The 16,124-nt window shown below is 43.1% G+C and overlaps 1 protein-coding gene across 5 annotated transcripts in view; it reads left to right on the top strand.

Annotated features, from left to right (window-relative positions):
• Lpcat (lysophosphatidylcholine acyltransferase) overlaps positions 1-14,868 on the top strand; it is a 118,847-nt gene extending 103,979 nt beyond the window's left edge. For all 5 annotated transcript variants that reach the window (XM_077686187.1, XM_077686186.1, XM_077686189.1 and 2 more), the window contains exons 10-14: positions 1,119-1,241; positions 2,853-3,006; positions 8,809-8,901; positions 10,997-11,135; positions 12,474-14,868. In XM_077686187.1, the coding sequence (XP_077542313.1) occupies positions 1,119-1,241; positions 2,853-3,006; positions 8,809-8,901; positions 10,997-11,135; positions 12,474-12,589 (625 nt within the window). In that variant the 3' untranslated portion in view covers positions 12,590-14,868. The remainder of the gene's footprint in view (positions 1-1,118; positions 1,242-2,852; positions 3,007-8,808; positions 8,902-10,996; positions 11,136-12,473) is intronic.
• The last annotated feature ends 1,256 nt before the right edge of the window (positions 14,869-16,124 follow it).

The following is a 16,124-nucleotide window of genomic DNA, read 5'->3' as shown; positions in this document are numbered from 1 at the left end:
TTCGCGCGCCGACGAGGCCCGACTCGACCGCGAAAACGGGCGTCTTGATGGGATGCCGTGTCCACTTTCGCCTTCGCGTCTACCACGAAACGAGGCGTCGTGAAATCGCCGTCTTCGTTCGCTGCCTGCCTTTGCCTGCCTATGATGCCTGCCTTCTCGGTCGACGCGGCAGCGGCAGCTTGCTGGGAATACGACATCATATTGTACGGCGCCCGTCTTCGTGTTCGGGCCTATCGATGGGAGACGATGCGCGCTCGGCGAGTGCCGCGCGGGTAGGGCACGTTCGCGACGCCTGATTTCGCGGTTGCGGTGACGGCGGGAGCGGGGCGGCGCACTGCACGCGATTGTTAGATGCGACGCTCAGAGCATCTCTTGTCGGCGGCCCTGTCCTTCCTGCGTGCGTCCGCTGTTGTCCGCAGCCACTCTCCCCCTCTCTTCTCCGATAGCGAACACGCTCTCGCGAGGGGCATTGGATTGGATTCGATTGGCTTGGCTTGGATTGGATTAAAGTGGATTGTGTTTTTTTTTTCTTGAGGCACTTGATGTGCCCTCGCTTATGATCATCATCATTTTGTGAAAACCATTGTGTAAAGTTGGCTTTTCTGCAGTGCGTTTTTATGAAGGTGACTTACACTATCAGTGAGGCATAGAGAGCTTTGCTTGAAAAAAATGTCAGATACAAAGCCTTGAATTTGTTGAGTGCAGCATTCCACTCAAAGTGTAAAAATTGCCTTAATGAGGCAACCACTGCTGCTGGCGTGATGAGCAGGGAGTTCAGTTAGGTTTCAGTCCGTTGTATGCACCGAAAACTATCATGCTGTCTTTAGAACCTCTTTTAAGCACCAACGTGCTCAACTTGGTGAATACACCTGTGTAAGGCTCGCTTTTGGTGTAATCAGCACGTGTGCACATTCGCTCTTGTGCCCCGCTTGTTTTCAGTTCCCTTTGGCCATTCCCTTTAATAACTGAATTACCCTCCATGGATCTTTTTGCAACCACTGACCCTGTTGTAATGAGCCCCTGCTCAGCCAGTTGTAATGTTTAGAAATGGCACCTGTGTATGGCCATCACCCACTGCCATTGGGCACAAAACAGGGCTTTTTCGTTTTCATCACCAGGGCCCTGCGAATACCTCTGTCCTCGTACTCGTACGACGACCTGAAGCATGTGGAGATGGATGACGGCGGATTTGCAAAGACCGTAGCATGCACCCGGCTGCAGCACCTCATCAGCAGAAATCGGTAGGCTTGCATTTCAAACCTGTGTGGATTTTTAATCATGCTGTAATTATGAATGTACCTGTAGTGGTTTCCAACCTTCCTTGACCTTCCGGGCTGCTGTTCCGTTATGTGTTGAATCTACTGCACGGAAGTAATATTAGCTCCATGAAAAATGCAGCGCAATCAGTGTCTTTGTGAACTACATTGCTTGAGTGTAATTGTGTTGTGGTTGTCCATGATCCCTTTAAGATTACCCTGAACCTCTGTTTATGTTTAATCTGCCTGACAAGAGACTTGAGATATTAAGGTGCCCGCATTTAAAGGTCGCATAAAGCCCTTGCTGAGCAGTGAAAATCTGCCCCTTCAATCTTGTCCTTCTTTTGTGCATACATTGGTGGCATTGTGAAAAGTTTTGTTTTGCCACGAAGGAAAACAAAACTTTTCACTTTTCCACTCAGTCGGTTTTGTATGGTCGGCGTGTTGGTGTACCACAAACGCTTTGCTGGAGAAGCCTAACACCTTAAAGACAAAAAATAGTGAATGAGAGACCTTAGGAAGAAGAGCAAAGTGCTTTGACGATATATATCAGGGGCCGCCTCGCCCCCCACCCCCCCCCCTTTTTTTCTTTTAGGTGCTTCACCACTTTTACATGCCGTGAAAAAGTCCTGGATGTATTCATGGTTTATAATCGAGGTTACCTTTATTTTATAATTGAGGTTACCTTTACCCTAACAGCGCAAAGTATCCCTCACATTTCGTTTCCTCAAAAATACACATTAGCAAACTTAACCAAAACGTCCAAATTATTACAGTGCCCTTATGTGGTTGCATTGGTACAATGTAACTTAGATACACACTTTTTCTTGCCTGGAATGCAGGTGTAGCTTGCATATTTTTTGCATTATTCACCGAAATAGCTTGTAATATAGCATGATGTCATGCTGGAACATTGCTAGTGGTAGAAGTCTATGTCGTGCACTTGATAATGTCCTTGCCATGGAGCTCTTGTCACACATGGGTAGCTCAATTCACATATAACTACGTCAGTAGGTCTTTAGTCCTTAGTTTAGCCAGTGGTTTTCAACTATGGATGTTTTTTGCAGCTCTTGTGGACTGACCAAAATGATGGGAGATTCCATTTTGGGGCCATGATGGGGGAATAAATTGACTAATAGTCAACCTATTTTATTTTGTTGTACACCTGAGAAGCAGCAAACGATACAGTTGTGGCTCTGTCATTGAAAGTTGAACTATTGCAAGGTGGTCATGTAAAATAGAAATGGGCCAGGAGAGATTGGCGCAAGTGAGCGATTCACATACTTCTGAAATGCTCTTTTTCGACTTCAAAGAGCCTGCACTGGTCCTCACTCAAGCACTAGTGATTTAAGCTGTGACAAGTGCATATTATAGAACAAATCACAGCACAGCATCGCATATATTCAGACTGTTGGTAGTAATATGCCATCAAATGCATAGTCGGTGCGGTTTAAAGGCTGCTTTAGAGAGTTACGTTGTGTCCTTTACCAGTTGTGTTCAAATTTTACATGAAACAGTGAAGTGAGCATGCGATAGGCAGCCACATTTCTGGCATGACGTGCCCTAATTACTGTTTTTTATGTTGCCCTTGTACAGCGTTCAATTTAGAGACCTAGATGATGTGCTTCTGAGAGTAAAGGCTGCCATCAAGAGCAGGGAAAGCTCAAAAGTCAGCTTTTCAGAATTTGTTGCTATTTTGGGACTGCCCTCTGACCGCGCATCAAAGGACGTCTTTGATGTCCTGAATGTGGTAAGTTTTTTCATATTTGCTGTCTTCATCTTGTGGTTGCTCCGCTACAGTAGAACCCCATTGATACGTTCTCTGTTCATACGATTTGTCGGTTACTACGCTCTCAACTGTGAACACTGAAAATTCCCCAGCATACGTTTCTTACTGGATGGTACGTTTTCCCAGATTGTACGTTTCTCCTTTACGTTTTTTTTTTTTTTAACGTATCAACGAGGTTCTACTGTATATAGTGCGCTGTTTGGTCTTGCTTCCTATGAGTTATTAACCTCAGAGTCTGGCACTATCAAAGGTGGAAAGAGTAAAAGTGTAGTCCTTCCCTCGTGCTAAGGCAGCTTGCCTTATATTGAATTCTTATCTCTCTGTACTCCACAATTATTAAAGGGACAGACAACCGATTTTTGTCGAGTATATATTCTCTATCCCAAATGAAAGGGCATCCTTGACGAGAAAAGGTTTTGCTGATAACGCCCTAGAACTTTTTAAATCGAAATTTTTAGATCTGCGAGCCGTATGTGTCCCTCCCAAAAATGATGCTGGCAACCATGACAGAGTAGCTCGGCAACATACTTTTGTCTGTATGCGAAATGAAAAACGATATTTAAAAACTTGTCCCCAGCTAAAAAAGTTTAAATCGCAGGCTTTCCTGTTCCGTTATGTGTTTTTTAATGCAACGGTCTATTGTGCACGAATGCATCATCTGTTGGGATAGACGATAGGTAGTATCTGGCTTCACGTTTTGGAGGTGGGAAGTTCAATTTTCCCCGGGCGCGACATTTTTTTTTTTTTAAGCTGCCGTTGGCGTATTTGTAAACTGAAATCACATATTTTGGCAGAACAAATGCCTCTGGCTCAGGCAGAATCGTCAAAGCTCCTTCACTGGGTCTGTTTACTGAACGCTGCCGTGGATTCTGGGCATGGTGGCTCAGTTAGCCACACTGAGAGCAACCTGGCGGCGGTGGACGGCGTGTCTTTATAAGTTTCAAAATAATGTTTAGAAATACATATACAATTTAACCTTGTGCAAATACTTGGGTTAAAAGATTTTCAATACGTAAATAAACGTTTCAGCAGTTACAATACCTTCTACGTTTGCAGGTCACGTGACAGGGACACATATTGTAGTGCCAAGTTTCGACACTACGAACCGCCACCCTTCCAATTTCAGGAAGTTTGCTGCCAAATTAAAATTATTTCTGCCGTTTTGTTTAGAAATTACTTGTGGTTACCGGGCTATATAAAACACTGGCTTTCATATGAGCTAAAGAACATATACGCGACAAAAATCGGTTGTCTGTCCCCTTAAAGCAGTGCCCCATCTTGCGAAAAACTCTCGTTGCCGTTGTTGTATGGCACAGAAAATAGGTACTGCTGCAAACAGTAAATAAATACAAAACTCATTTGAGTTCATACGCAATTTGAAGCCAGATCTCCACAGTAGGAGCCGGTGTGTTACCAACCTGCTATTTCCATTTTTTATTAATTATTATTTTAATACTGAATAATTATTTAAAAACATTAATACACACTATTTACACATATTGCCAGCAATGGAACAAAAGCTGGTCTAGTGCATGCCACGTGACCGGTGGATGTGAATGCATGTAAGTAGAACAGGTACACCTTAGCCCTGCAGAACTGATGTTAGAGATGCTGTGACTTTAAGTGTCACCAATCTTCCTGTTAAAGTAATTTGCTCTAAATATGAAGAAACAAGTGAAAAAATAGATGCAGACTTGATGTAGCAGTAAAGAAAATAAGTATCGCTAGGCTTTGGCCTTCAAAGCACATAAGCGGACTTAAGTGCCCCAAGAATGATCACAAAATTGAAGCAGTGAAATTGGAGTGCATTCACTGCAGTGATACGAGGGTAGTTCCCTCTTTATAAGTAAAGTGGAATTATCGAGACATTTCGGATGGTGCAAAAGTTGCACGTTATAATTGCACACTAAATTTAAGGGTTATTAGTGGAGGTGGGCGAATATTCGAAACTTTGAATACATCGCGAATAGTCTTTGCGGTTCTGTTTGATTCACAGCACCATTTGAATTATTCAAAGTTTTCACATGTTCGAAATTTACAAGTAATAAAAGTTGGCATTGTTGCATGACATGCAGGCTTTTAAGCTTAATCGTATGGCATGCCCCTGTGGATTTGCTTGCATGCACAGCACCGAGCTTGTGCAATAAAAGCTTAGCACGTATAAGCCTTGCATGAACCAAGTGTTTGGCTAACTGCCATTTTCGTGTTAAGTGCTTGTACTAGAACACTCTGGTGTGCGAAGTCCTGAGTGCCAAAGTTTCCTTGTTTTGTAGCTATGCTTTAGAGCCTCTATTCACTCTAAAAGGAAAAATATTCTCGTACAAAAATACTTGATTCATACCCAGGTCATACTATTTGTATTTGGAAATACTCGAATTGATTTGCAGTCAATTTTTACTGTTTGCATTCGATTCGCAGTTCAAACTTTGATAATCGCACTCCTCTAATGATCAGTAACTCATAGTCATAGAAATGGCTATGTAATCAGGTGTTTCAAACTACTTTTAGCATTCTTTTTTTGTAAAGGTGCCAAGAATCATACATTTTTTGCTGTATGCATTGTACTATCCCATGGCGATAACTTGTCCAGAAGAACCACTTGACTATTGATTTCTTACATTGTTGTGTTATCATAGACTAGTATAGACACACTGCGCACCTCTCATGAATTATTGGACTTCACATGGAGAATGGGCATTTATAACCATGAAAAGTTGGCCACTGGTTGCTATGAAAGGCTGAATAACGCGCTATTTCATTTTATGTTGCCACTTGATGTCACTGCAGCAATAGGTATAGTACAGTCTACGCCCAATACAATGGACCCTCTTAAACCTGAAAAAAAATGTCCACTGTATCCGAAGTATGCATTATCCGAACAGGGGGGGTATATTTTCTACACACAGCGTTCATGCGGGGGAAAAGAATTGCCTAGTGAATTTTTCAAAGCTTAGCACCGGCACTTGGAAGACCTAGCACATGCAGTCGAGTGCATAAAGACGCACACTAACCTGAGCAAATAAAGCAACAACGTAACTAGGAGCAATTACGAACCAGCTATAAAAATCAGTCATGGCCAGCAGAATTAGCCAGGCTCTTTTCAAACCATTCGTGACAAATCAGGTTCATCCAAAACAGTTTGTGATACAAGTCGGATCGCTGCCTGACGTTTCCCCAAGGCAGCTTCCACATTTTTAATGATGTTAGTCTGGTCAGTAAAACTACTGATACGAAATAATCTCATGAAATACAGCTGTGAAATCGAAAGTTAGTCCAATTGGACTCCTCATGGCCAGCAGCACTCCTCATGGCCAGCAGCAGATTGCACACAATGGATGGGAACCATCCCTCTGCTTGAGGCATTTCCTACCTCCTTTTTCATCTGACAGAATGGGAATAATAAATGCCGAACTTCACTGAACCTGACTTCTTTATTACATAAAAAACTGTGACGAGGGCAGACTCGGCCTCCAGGAGCGCCACTTAGTATATCCGAAAGCGCTGTTCTACAATCTCACCAGAGTCGCGTTTTTCGGCAGTGTCCTTGTTCTTGACGATTGAGCGGACCATCTGCTTAGACAGGCCTGTACTTCTGGCGATGTCGTCCTGTTCACCGCAATGTTCAACAGCATTAATTATGCTTAGTTTATCCGACAGTGAAATCAACTACCCTGCCGTATGATAGCCAGCATACCTGCCGCCGGTTGCACACACACACACACACAACACACACACACACGCACGCACGCACGTGCGCGCGCGAAAAAAAAGGCCACCAGCACTTGCTTGGCTTGGTTGCACCAACAGGCCGTTTTGTGCTGAAAATGTTGCCAGACATAGTTTTCTCACCAAAATAAACAAAAAAAGCATATCGGGTGCCGGCACTGCAAAGGTTCGCTATTAACATTCAGTCAAAACAATTTTTGCCCAAAATTTAGTCTGGTGTAGCCGATAGTCTGCTATAGCCGGGTCCGTTGTGAGCGGAGTGAACTTCACTTTAAATCCACGGGGACTAAACAAACCAACAGAAATGGTCTGTTGTAACCGAAAGTTCGTTGTTGCCGGATCCGCTGCAACGAGCGGGGACTGTATATAATTGACAGTAGTCTGTGCATATGCACCATTAAGACAGCTCTTATGCACATCTTGTTTTAATTAAATGCCTAAGAAACACCTGTATATAGATGGTAGTCACTGAAAAGTTTAGCTGGCAATTTCTTCGTTTGGCAACACTGGAAACCGCCATGTCTGTGCCTGCACATGCACATTGCACCCACACCTTGCAGAAAAAGAAGAAAAAAAAACGCCGGTGTGCATCATCTGCCCCGTTTCAACCTGATTCTCGGCCGAGGTGTTAACAGATCTATTAATATTCACACTCACAATATGTGGTGGCACTGTCCTTGCCCTCGAGAACTTGGCATCACCAGAGACTGAAACCGCGGCTGTGAACGAAAGCGATACAGCGCACAAGAGGCTGATGCTGCAGTCTCCTGCAACCATGGATGTGGACACAAGTGCCCTGTAATGTGTGGTTGAGTACAAAAATCAAATAATGCTTTTGAAGAAATGCTTCATGTGTACGCCGATTTAGATACGATGGTAGCCTAACAGCTAGTGTATGTGAGGCCACCTTCAGAGCCGTGCCATGCTCGCACCGCTCGCACTCCCTAGTCAGCACAAGCGTTGGCGAATCCCAAGTGCCCTTTGAACAAATCACTTGATTTTGGCTTCCGCTCGCCAAAACTGTTGGCAACAGTATTTCTCTTGTTGTCCTTGAACAGATGACAGAACTTAAAGGAGCGATGGTCTTTCAGTAGCATACGTGCAACTTGGTCCATCGCGATGCAGTTGCAAGGCTCCGAAGTTGTTACCGCTCTACCTAGTCACGCAATGATTTCAACCGTGTCTGGTGATAGGTAGATCATAGGGTGCTGCACGGAACAATATTTGGTGTCGAGATATTACTTTGTGTTCCGTGGGACGCAGTTTATACCATCAAACAGCTCTTGCGGTTGTTATGTACTGTGCACCATCGGGCACCAGCACGGTTGAGTACCACATCTCAAAAGGGGGCCCGACGTAACACAAACACTGCAGGGTAGCCCACATGCGTGCCACACCAGTGAGGACAACCTACAGCAGTGGGTTGGAGTCCTCACTGCTGAAAATACTTCAAAACCGGGCAAATTGTTTGAGGCAAAAGAAATGCTGTCTTGATATCATTGCGAGCACACATTTCTAATGATCTTATTGCACCAAATAATAATTTGAGCAGTCTGAAAGACACAGCACAACTTGCATACCTTCTTAATTACTGCATATACAAATTACCGTGGCAAGAACGAAGCACAAATTTTATCAAGATTTGGTATCAAGAAAGGACATACTATCTGCTATGAATAATGGCTTGCATAACATTTAATAGCAGTTTTCATGGCTTAAAATCGAAACTGTGTTATTTCACTTCAGCCAAATTTGGAACTGATTGCAGGAAAGAGCGGCAGCAGGTTGGTATCTAATACTGCAGTCAAGGCCATGTGGCCATGTCATGTAGGGAGTGCACAGTGACATCAACAGTTTCAATTTTTAGAACAGGAAATATACTCAGAAATGTGTCTCAAATAACCACTGGGTATTTAAAAAATTTTTCATCTTCTCAGCGGAACTTATTTGTATGCACACGTGTATACATGTATAGTCTATCCATTAATTTTTTTGAAGTCGCTTCAATGAATAATAACACGATCCATCTTATTTCAGGACGGTTCCAAACAGGTGGAGCTACGAGCTTTCCTGGCAGCCCTCTGGCTTGTCCATAAAACAGAAACAAATCGAACTGAGCATGCTTTTAAGGTGAGCTTCATTTCTCAGCTCTCGTCTACTTGAACGTGAGAGCATTCTTACACTGACTTCTGCGGCATCACGCTGCCTGTCTACCACCATAACTTGGTTAGTGCACTGCACTCGTCTGGGCATGAGGGGGCTCTTTCAGTGGGCCTGATCTTAAGCCAGCACTGACTTGGAGTTGGGCCAGGTCTGGGCTGGGCCCCGAACCTGTACAAGGTGTTCCTGGGTACGGCCTCTGGTTCCCTGTTTTCAAGCGAAGCCAAATGCAGACACAATGGTTCACTAAAATTGGGACATTTTGCACGAGGCTAGCAACAGTTAGAAAACATGCCCAAACAGAAGGGCTCTCCTGATAAGCAATTTTTTCGCATATTCATAGTTGTGTCTAACATTAGAAAGTAAAATGTGAAGATTTGGCGAATAGCCAATGGCAGTATTGGAAGAGTTAGATAAGTGTATCTTGTACAAATAGGAAGTGCATGTCCAAGAATTGATAAAAAATAATAATCATGTGTACAAACATTGGATTAATGTTTCTAAAATTGTCATCAAGTAATGAATAGTAGCTTGCTCTGTCATTGAGAAGGAAGTACACAATCAGTTTAAATGTGAAGATTTGGCAAATAGCCAATGGCAGTATTGGAAGAGTTAGATAAGTGTATCTTGTACAAATAGTAAGGGCATGTCCAAGAATTGATAAAAATAATAATCATGTGTACAAACATTGGATTAATGTTTCTAAAATTGTCATCAAGTAATGAATAGTAGCTTGCTCTGTCATTGAGACGGAAGTACACAATCAGTTTATAAGTATGAATTCTCACTGATAAGCACCTTGGAAGGAAACTTAGGTCACTGTTAGGTGAAATGAAAATAACGATGATAGAAATTGCACCCAGGATAGCCATTGGCCGTCGTCGATCACACAACAGACGTGTGTAAGGCATTTGAGCTCGAAATGGAGTCTGGCAGGTCATGTGGTTCTGCAGACAACAGGTGAACTACATGAATGAAGATGAAGAAAAGATGTGAGGCGTGGGCATATACAGCGAATATGGAGTGGAAAAATTTTGATGACAGAGTGTAGGAGCAGTTGAAAGTCAGTGTGAAAGTCATTCATCAACCCGGTGAGTTTGCAGGTTTGATAATTCTCATCATGATGTGTGTGCGTGCACGCGCCCCAAGAGAAAATGGTAGCTGGTCCCAGCTGGTTTTTGGTTACAAATTCCCAGAGCTGGTGAGCTGGTCCAGGGGGCACCAGCTGGTTTATGGTTAAATTCCCAGCTTGAACTAGCTGGTCCCAGGGGGCACCAGCTGGGACCAGCTGGTCTAGCTGGGAATTTAGCCATAAACCAGCTGGGACCAGCTGGTCTAGCTGAGAATTTAGCCATGAACCAGCTGGGACCAGCTACATTTTTTCATGGAGAGAGAGAGAGAGAGAGATTCTCTCATGCTCAAAATTAATGCGTATCCCTCCCCTACAACACAACTCACAAGCCAGGTGGAGCTTTATCATGCAAAAGCATCAAATTGAGAGTAATCTATTATTCAGTGCCCATCAACAGGCTGCTGCTTATGCTGCTTTTGCATCTGCAGCTAATCATAAAACTATATGTAAGCAACTCTATGCTTGGGCTATAATATTGTGGCCAGTTTTACTTTTTTGTAATATTTGGTTTGTTTATTTATATAAAAGGCTAAAGTCTCTATTATTTGCTGGTAGTAAAAAGGCATTATTTGCTGACCTAAACTCTTAGCAAAGCTTCGATGGTGCAAACAGTTGTGCAGAAGCAAAATTATTATTTGCAGGTTTGTTCAAGTGTAAAATTTGATTTTGCCAAGGCTGTACTGCATGGGCAGCAGAAAAGTACAAGCTCTGTAAATGTGACATTCTGGCACATATTATTGCAGATACAGCTGCTGTAATTGTCAGTTTGTAAGGATGCTATTAGTAGAACGTCAGAATATTACCATATGCATTGTAGAGCAGACTTTGTGTGGAATTTTGAAATGTGCATACCCCATCAAGATGTTCACCTAATGGTTCATTTTACTTGGACACAGCACAGTAATCTATTTCTTTACTTTTTTTTACTTCCAGGTCTTTTGTGATGGTAGCGACGAAATTATTCTGGAAGATTTTGTTCAGTTAATCTGGATTCTTCTTGAGCTTCCAAAATCTGCAGCTTCATCAATGTTTCAGAAAATGGACTCTGCTTCACTGGGGCGAATCAGCTTTGGTAAGTGGTGTTCAGTTATCATATTGGACCCAGTGCTCTTGCTAGCCTATTCGAGTACCGCCTTAGCAAGCAGTGCTGAGGAAGGCCAGGACAGTGAAGTCATATCGCATAAACTGCTTGTGGCAAAAATGCAAACACTTTCTGACCCGCACTGCATTATTGTCTGATGGTCTTCCTATGTTTAAAACTAGCATGGCGTCCAGGGCTCCACCCATCTCCTCTCTTGTTGAAGCCCTGACGCTAGGAGGCCTGTGATGTTGTTTGATTGCTGTTTGTGGCGTAAGTTAAGTTCTCAATACTGGCACATTTTTTTTTTCACTTTAATTAACTTGTCTGCTGTAATGTGCATGCGCACACTAAATTCTGAAGATGAGTCTCTTTAAAAGCATTTCACACTTAATTCAGCTGTTCAGGATAATCAGTGTAGCTCATAAGCTGACCAGGCAAGCATTAATATATATGTTATGTAAGCCATGTTTTATGCAAAGTGAGGCTCACTGGCTCATCAAGGAAGTTTTCTTTGTAGCTGTTCAGATGGCACCTTTTATTAAGGCAACACATTTTATTACACCATGATAGGGCATAGGGTTAGTTGACTACAGCTCACGGCACAGAAGCAGCGCAGGAAAGAGGGACACAGTAATGAAGAGACGCAACAAAAACTTTAAAACAGCGCTTGTGTGCTTGTGTCCCAAAGTTAAAAACTGTCAGGGGGACCTCACGCTAGCTAATTGCCAAGAACTTGCTCATCTTTCATTTCTGAAGTTTGTGTACTTCGTTGCACATGCAGGATTATAAATAGTCTATATCTTTGCACCCAGATATCTTGTAGTTTATTAATTGTGGCAGTAACTGAATTTTTTAAGCTGCCTATGGAAATTTGAGTGCACTCTTAGCCACGGATATGATATTTCAGTGTGCAATAATGACTCCCTAATGGTCAGAATTATTCCATAGCCCTCCGCTATGGCGCACTACAGAACTGGCTGCCGGTGGAACTTCGGCACGTAAAAGAGAACAAATGTGAACTTCGAGTTCGCTTCTAGCTTTGTTTCTGTGTTGGTGGGAAAGGAACCTAAATAGATCAGCGTTTCTGCTCTTGCCGGCCGTTGGATGGCCGACATAGTTGTCATCCCGGAGGAAACTTCCAGCTACTGCAATTCTGTTCCTTGTGTTTCCACTGGAAGCAAGATGAGCAAAACAGTTTCTGTTAACATGGAGGCAGTAAATAGATGAAAAAAAGAAAGAAGACATGCCAGCTTCCTGCATATCTATCTTTTGTGTAGCTGTTGAACGACATGACTGCCATCACATGCAAATTAAAATTCTTGTTTTCAGCGGATTTTAAGGAATTTATTTCCACAACGAAATGGGCCGAAGTGCTGGGAACTCCTATGGACAAGAGCGCTTCTCAAGATACTGAATTCAACAGTGTGCCAAGCAAAGAAGACTGATTAGTTACGATAAGCCTCACGACTATGGATGTAGATGCAGTGTTTGTTTGTCCTCGTCATTTTATTGTTTCTAACCAGGAACTGCCAGTTGTCATTTAGTCAAAGGTTTTGAGCATCACTTTTTTTTTGGTCACTATGTGAAGCATATTTATATTTTTCATTGTACAGGAGTTCTCTCTGCTAAGAGAATTGCCAGTGCTTAACCCCGGAGCGCTAGTCACTTGGCGCTAATGCGTCCTTGCAGTGGACCAAAAGCTACGGGCACTGGTTTTGAACGTACTGCGTTTTTGCTTTTAACTCGAAGCAATGCGCTGTGTGCTTCACTGTGAGCACACCATAGACATCACCTGCAAAGAACATGACTGTACTTGCAACTAATGAGGCCAAAGCGAGTGATGGTATTGAAGGAACAACTCCTCCTTGCGTAGCTGGGAATAATTAACTCTTGTAGATTTGCTTCTGTAGAAGAGATTACTGGGCCTTACCTTTGGCAAGTGTTTGGAACGTGTGAAATTTTCACCTAGCATTTTGACGGCATCTTTGATTGTTTGATGCGCAAACTGTCTGACGGAGAGGCCGTGCTGCGCAGCATCTGTGTATGTCTTGAGCTTTGCTTTAGTTTGAAAGCAGCCATATTTTACTACTGTTTAAATCTTGGAAGCTACCTTTACATCTTTTACTATATACCAATGGCCTTTTTAAATATTTTGAAAGTGGAAAGTACTGCACTGCTTGGTACTTTGTGTGCCTAATAGCAGTGCGATGGCAGTAGCTGTTTGGCGTGCTTCTTTATTAAAGCACCAATGTGGGTACCCATGCTGCGAACACCGGACTGAAGTAAACCGTGCAGTGGCGGCCGGTGTCAGTTGAAAGCTAGCTGCTGCCTTTAAATGCCTCGTGGTTCCCGACTCAAGAGCTTGCTCGGGCACAAAGTTTGGTGACCTGTCTGATGCTGCTGCCTGATGGTGTTGTGCCGCCTGCTAATGTTTGCGCCAGTGAAGTCTCAAGAACTCTGCAACAGATTAGTGCACTATGACCATCATGAAGTAGGCTTTTGCATTTACCTGCTGTTGTTCACTTTTGTAGTGGGTGTGTGTGTGTTTGTGCGTGTATGTGTGCGTGTAAGCTTTTTTTAACCGTCGGGATGCTGTACTGAATGTTTGACGTTGGAAGGTGTGATTTGATTGCCTTGGCAAATTCTCCCTCCTCTCAAACTCGTATTCCACATGTTTTCGTCAATTCAGTAATAGAAAACAAGAACAACTACCTCTGGATAAATATGTGCTTACCAATTTGCACTGGCTTAATTTCCTGAGGTGTTTGGTGCAGACATGTGCGCAATTGATTGATGTGCTCATGGGTGAGGCATCTCTCAGGCCACTGCTAAAGAGTCGCACAAGTATGCAAAGGTGCATCCAGATGGCTGTGCAGTGAGTTTTGAAATTAAAATAAAGTACGGTAATGTGGTTGTGCTGTAAGTTGTGCTGCTTGGCTCAAGTAATGTTGGTGTCACAGTTAGTGCTGTTTGTTGTCCCATATTGTCAGCTTTGCCTATGCCAAGCCCATTAGATAGTGCTCAGACAGATTCTGGTGCGTGAGTCCTGGCCACACGTGTGAAACACATTTATTTCCTCATAGCAGTGGCTCAGTCGCAGGCTATTCCTGTCACTTTTGTGGGCTAAGAGGGATCTTTTTATACCTACCCATATTTTTGTGCTAGCATACATCATTAGTATGCATGGAGCAAGAGCCTACAAGGGTGTGTCTTTAAATCGTTAAAAGTTATAGCGTTAGGCTATCTTTTCTTATTAGAGATTTTGTATTGTCAAGAGTATGCCACCATTGGCCACAAAAGTGATGAGAGGAGCCACAAAAATTAATTACTGCACTGCCAAGTGCTCTATAGCATGCTTTTGTGTGGGTGATTCTTTGCCACCCGAAGAGTAACCTGTATAAACGAAGGAAATGCCTGGCTGCTAGATGGCGTGGCTGTGAATTGTTCTGGTGGCTTCCTGTCCTGTGTCTCATGTACTTTTGTGGACGATAGTGCAGAATGCCTATGTTAACACAGCTAGCTGATGTTTAATTGTTAGGGTCTTTATTGATGAATGCTACTGCTGCAAGAGGATTTGTTTGCATATGTGTTCAGTGTTCATGGAGTGGGAAAAGAAGCTGTACTGGTTAACTCTGTAACATTGAGCTTGTTGCTTTTTAAATTATGCACAGCAGCAGCATGTGGACTTTGACTGGATGTGGTACTAAAAGTGATTCAACATGAACTACTGTCTGTGTTCTTGCGTTTGTGCTGAGGGGCCCTCAAACACATTTTCAGCATGGTCAGTAAGCTTGCGCAGTTGTGAGTTTGCGGGCTCAAGGACATTCGAGCCAAGGACATTCGAGCAACCATATTTACAGTAACAGAAGCTGCTACTGGTAGCTGCCTGTGTCTTCTGTCTATGTGCATGCAACACATTTTATAAATTCTAACCGCAAGAAACTAAGAAACATTCTTCTGCTATTGTATTGGGAAAGATTAGTTGCAGTGTTAAAAATAAGCACCAAAAATCAATTTTATTCAATAGACATGCGAAGGGACTCACCTTCAAAGTAGTTAACAGAATACTCACAAAAGTAAGTGATTATGTTTATTATGGCCTAGTTTTTATTGCTGATCAAAACCATGAAAAGAAAATTAAATGCAGTATAAGTTTGGGGCAGGCTGCATTTGGTGAGTAGTCTGAAATCCTGCACTGCGCAGTAAGCTACCTTTGCCACTAAAAAAGCTGGTTTGCAACCAGTGCACACTCCTGGTGATGACATATGGTGAGGAAACTTGGAGCCTCCAGAAGCACCTTAATTAAAAGAAAATTTAGATTAGCCCAACAAGCTATGGAAATAAAAAAGTTCTTAGCCATTCCACTTTGTGTTGGGGAATGACCAGCGGTGTTGTATGGTATACACAAAATACAATACAATTATTTCAGTAATTACAAGGAAAATTTTAGTACAAACTTTGTGTGAGTATCAAATCATCAGGACACTCACTTCTTGATGGTTACCATGGCGGCTTTATGGTCACTTTGGTAGATGGTAAGTGACGTAGTGGACAGTGCCCGGATGTTCTCAGACAATGTAAGGTGTATAGGCAGCCGCCTTTGCATCGTTGGATGCATGGGATTCGTGTGGCACACCAGGCCAAGCTACCCCAGGCGAGTCACATAAAGTGCTTGCCCTGTGCAGTCAAAATGTCCACGTTGAAGTCTCCAACCACAACAAGAGGCATTCTATCATCATCACAAGCAATGCACGCAACGTTGTAGCCATGAATGTTTCGACATCACACGATGAAGTACGCGGTATATGTAGACAATACACACAATACAATTCCTACTGCACAAACCTTGCCACAAGCAAACTCCAATATGGGGGGGGGGGGGGCACATACACAGTGGTGCAGAGGCGAGGCACGACTTCCCGCAGCAATGAGTCTTTACACGTTTCACACAGTTGCATTGCGGGACGTCCGCACCACAAC

This window comes from Haemaphysalis longicornis, unplaced genomic scaffold, assembly GCF_048455015.1.
Source record: "Haemaphysalis longicornis isolate Haplotype H1 unplaced genomic scaffold, Haemaphysalis longicornis Haplotype H1 scaffold_1, whole genome shotgun sequence".
NCBI lineage: Eukaryota > Metazoa > Arthropoda > Arachnida > Ixodida > Ixodidae > Haemaphysalis > Haemaphysalis longicornis.
The sequence above is the reverse complement of the archived record's forward strand: the minus strand, read 5'-3'. Positions and strand labels throughout refer to the sequence as shown.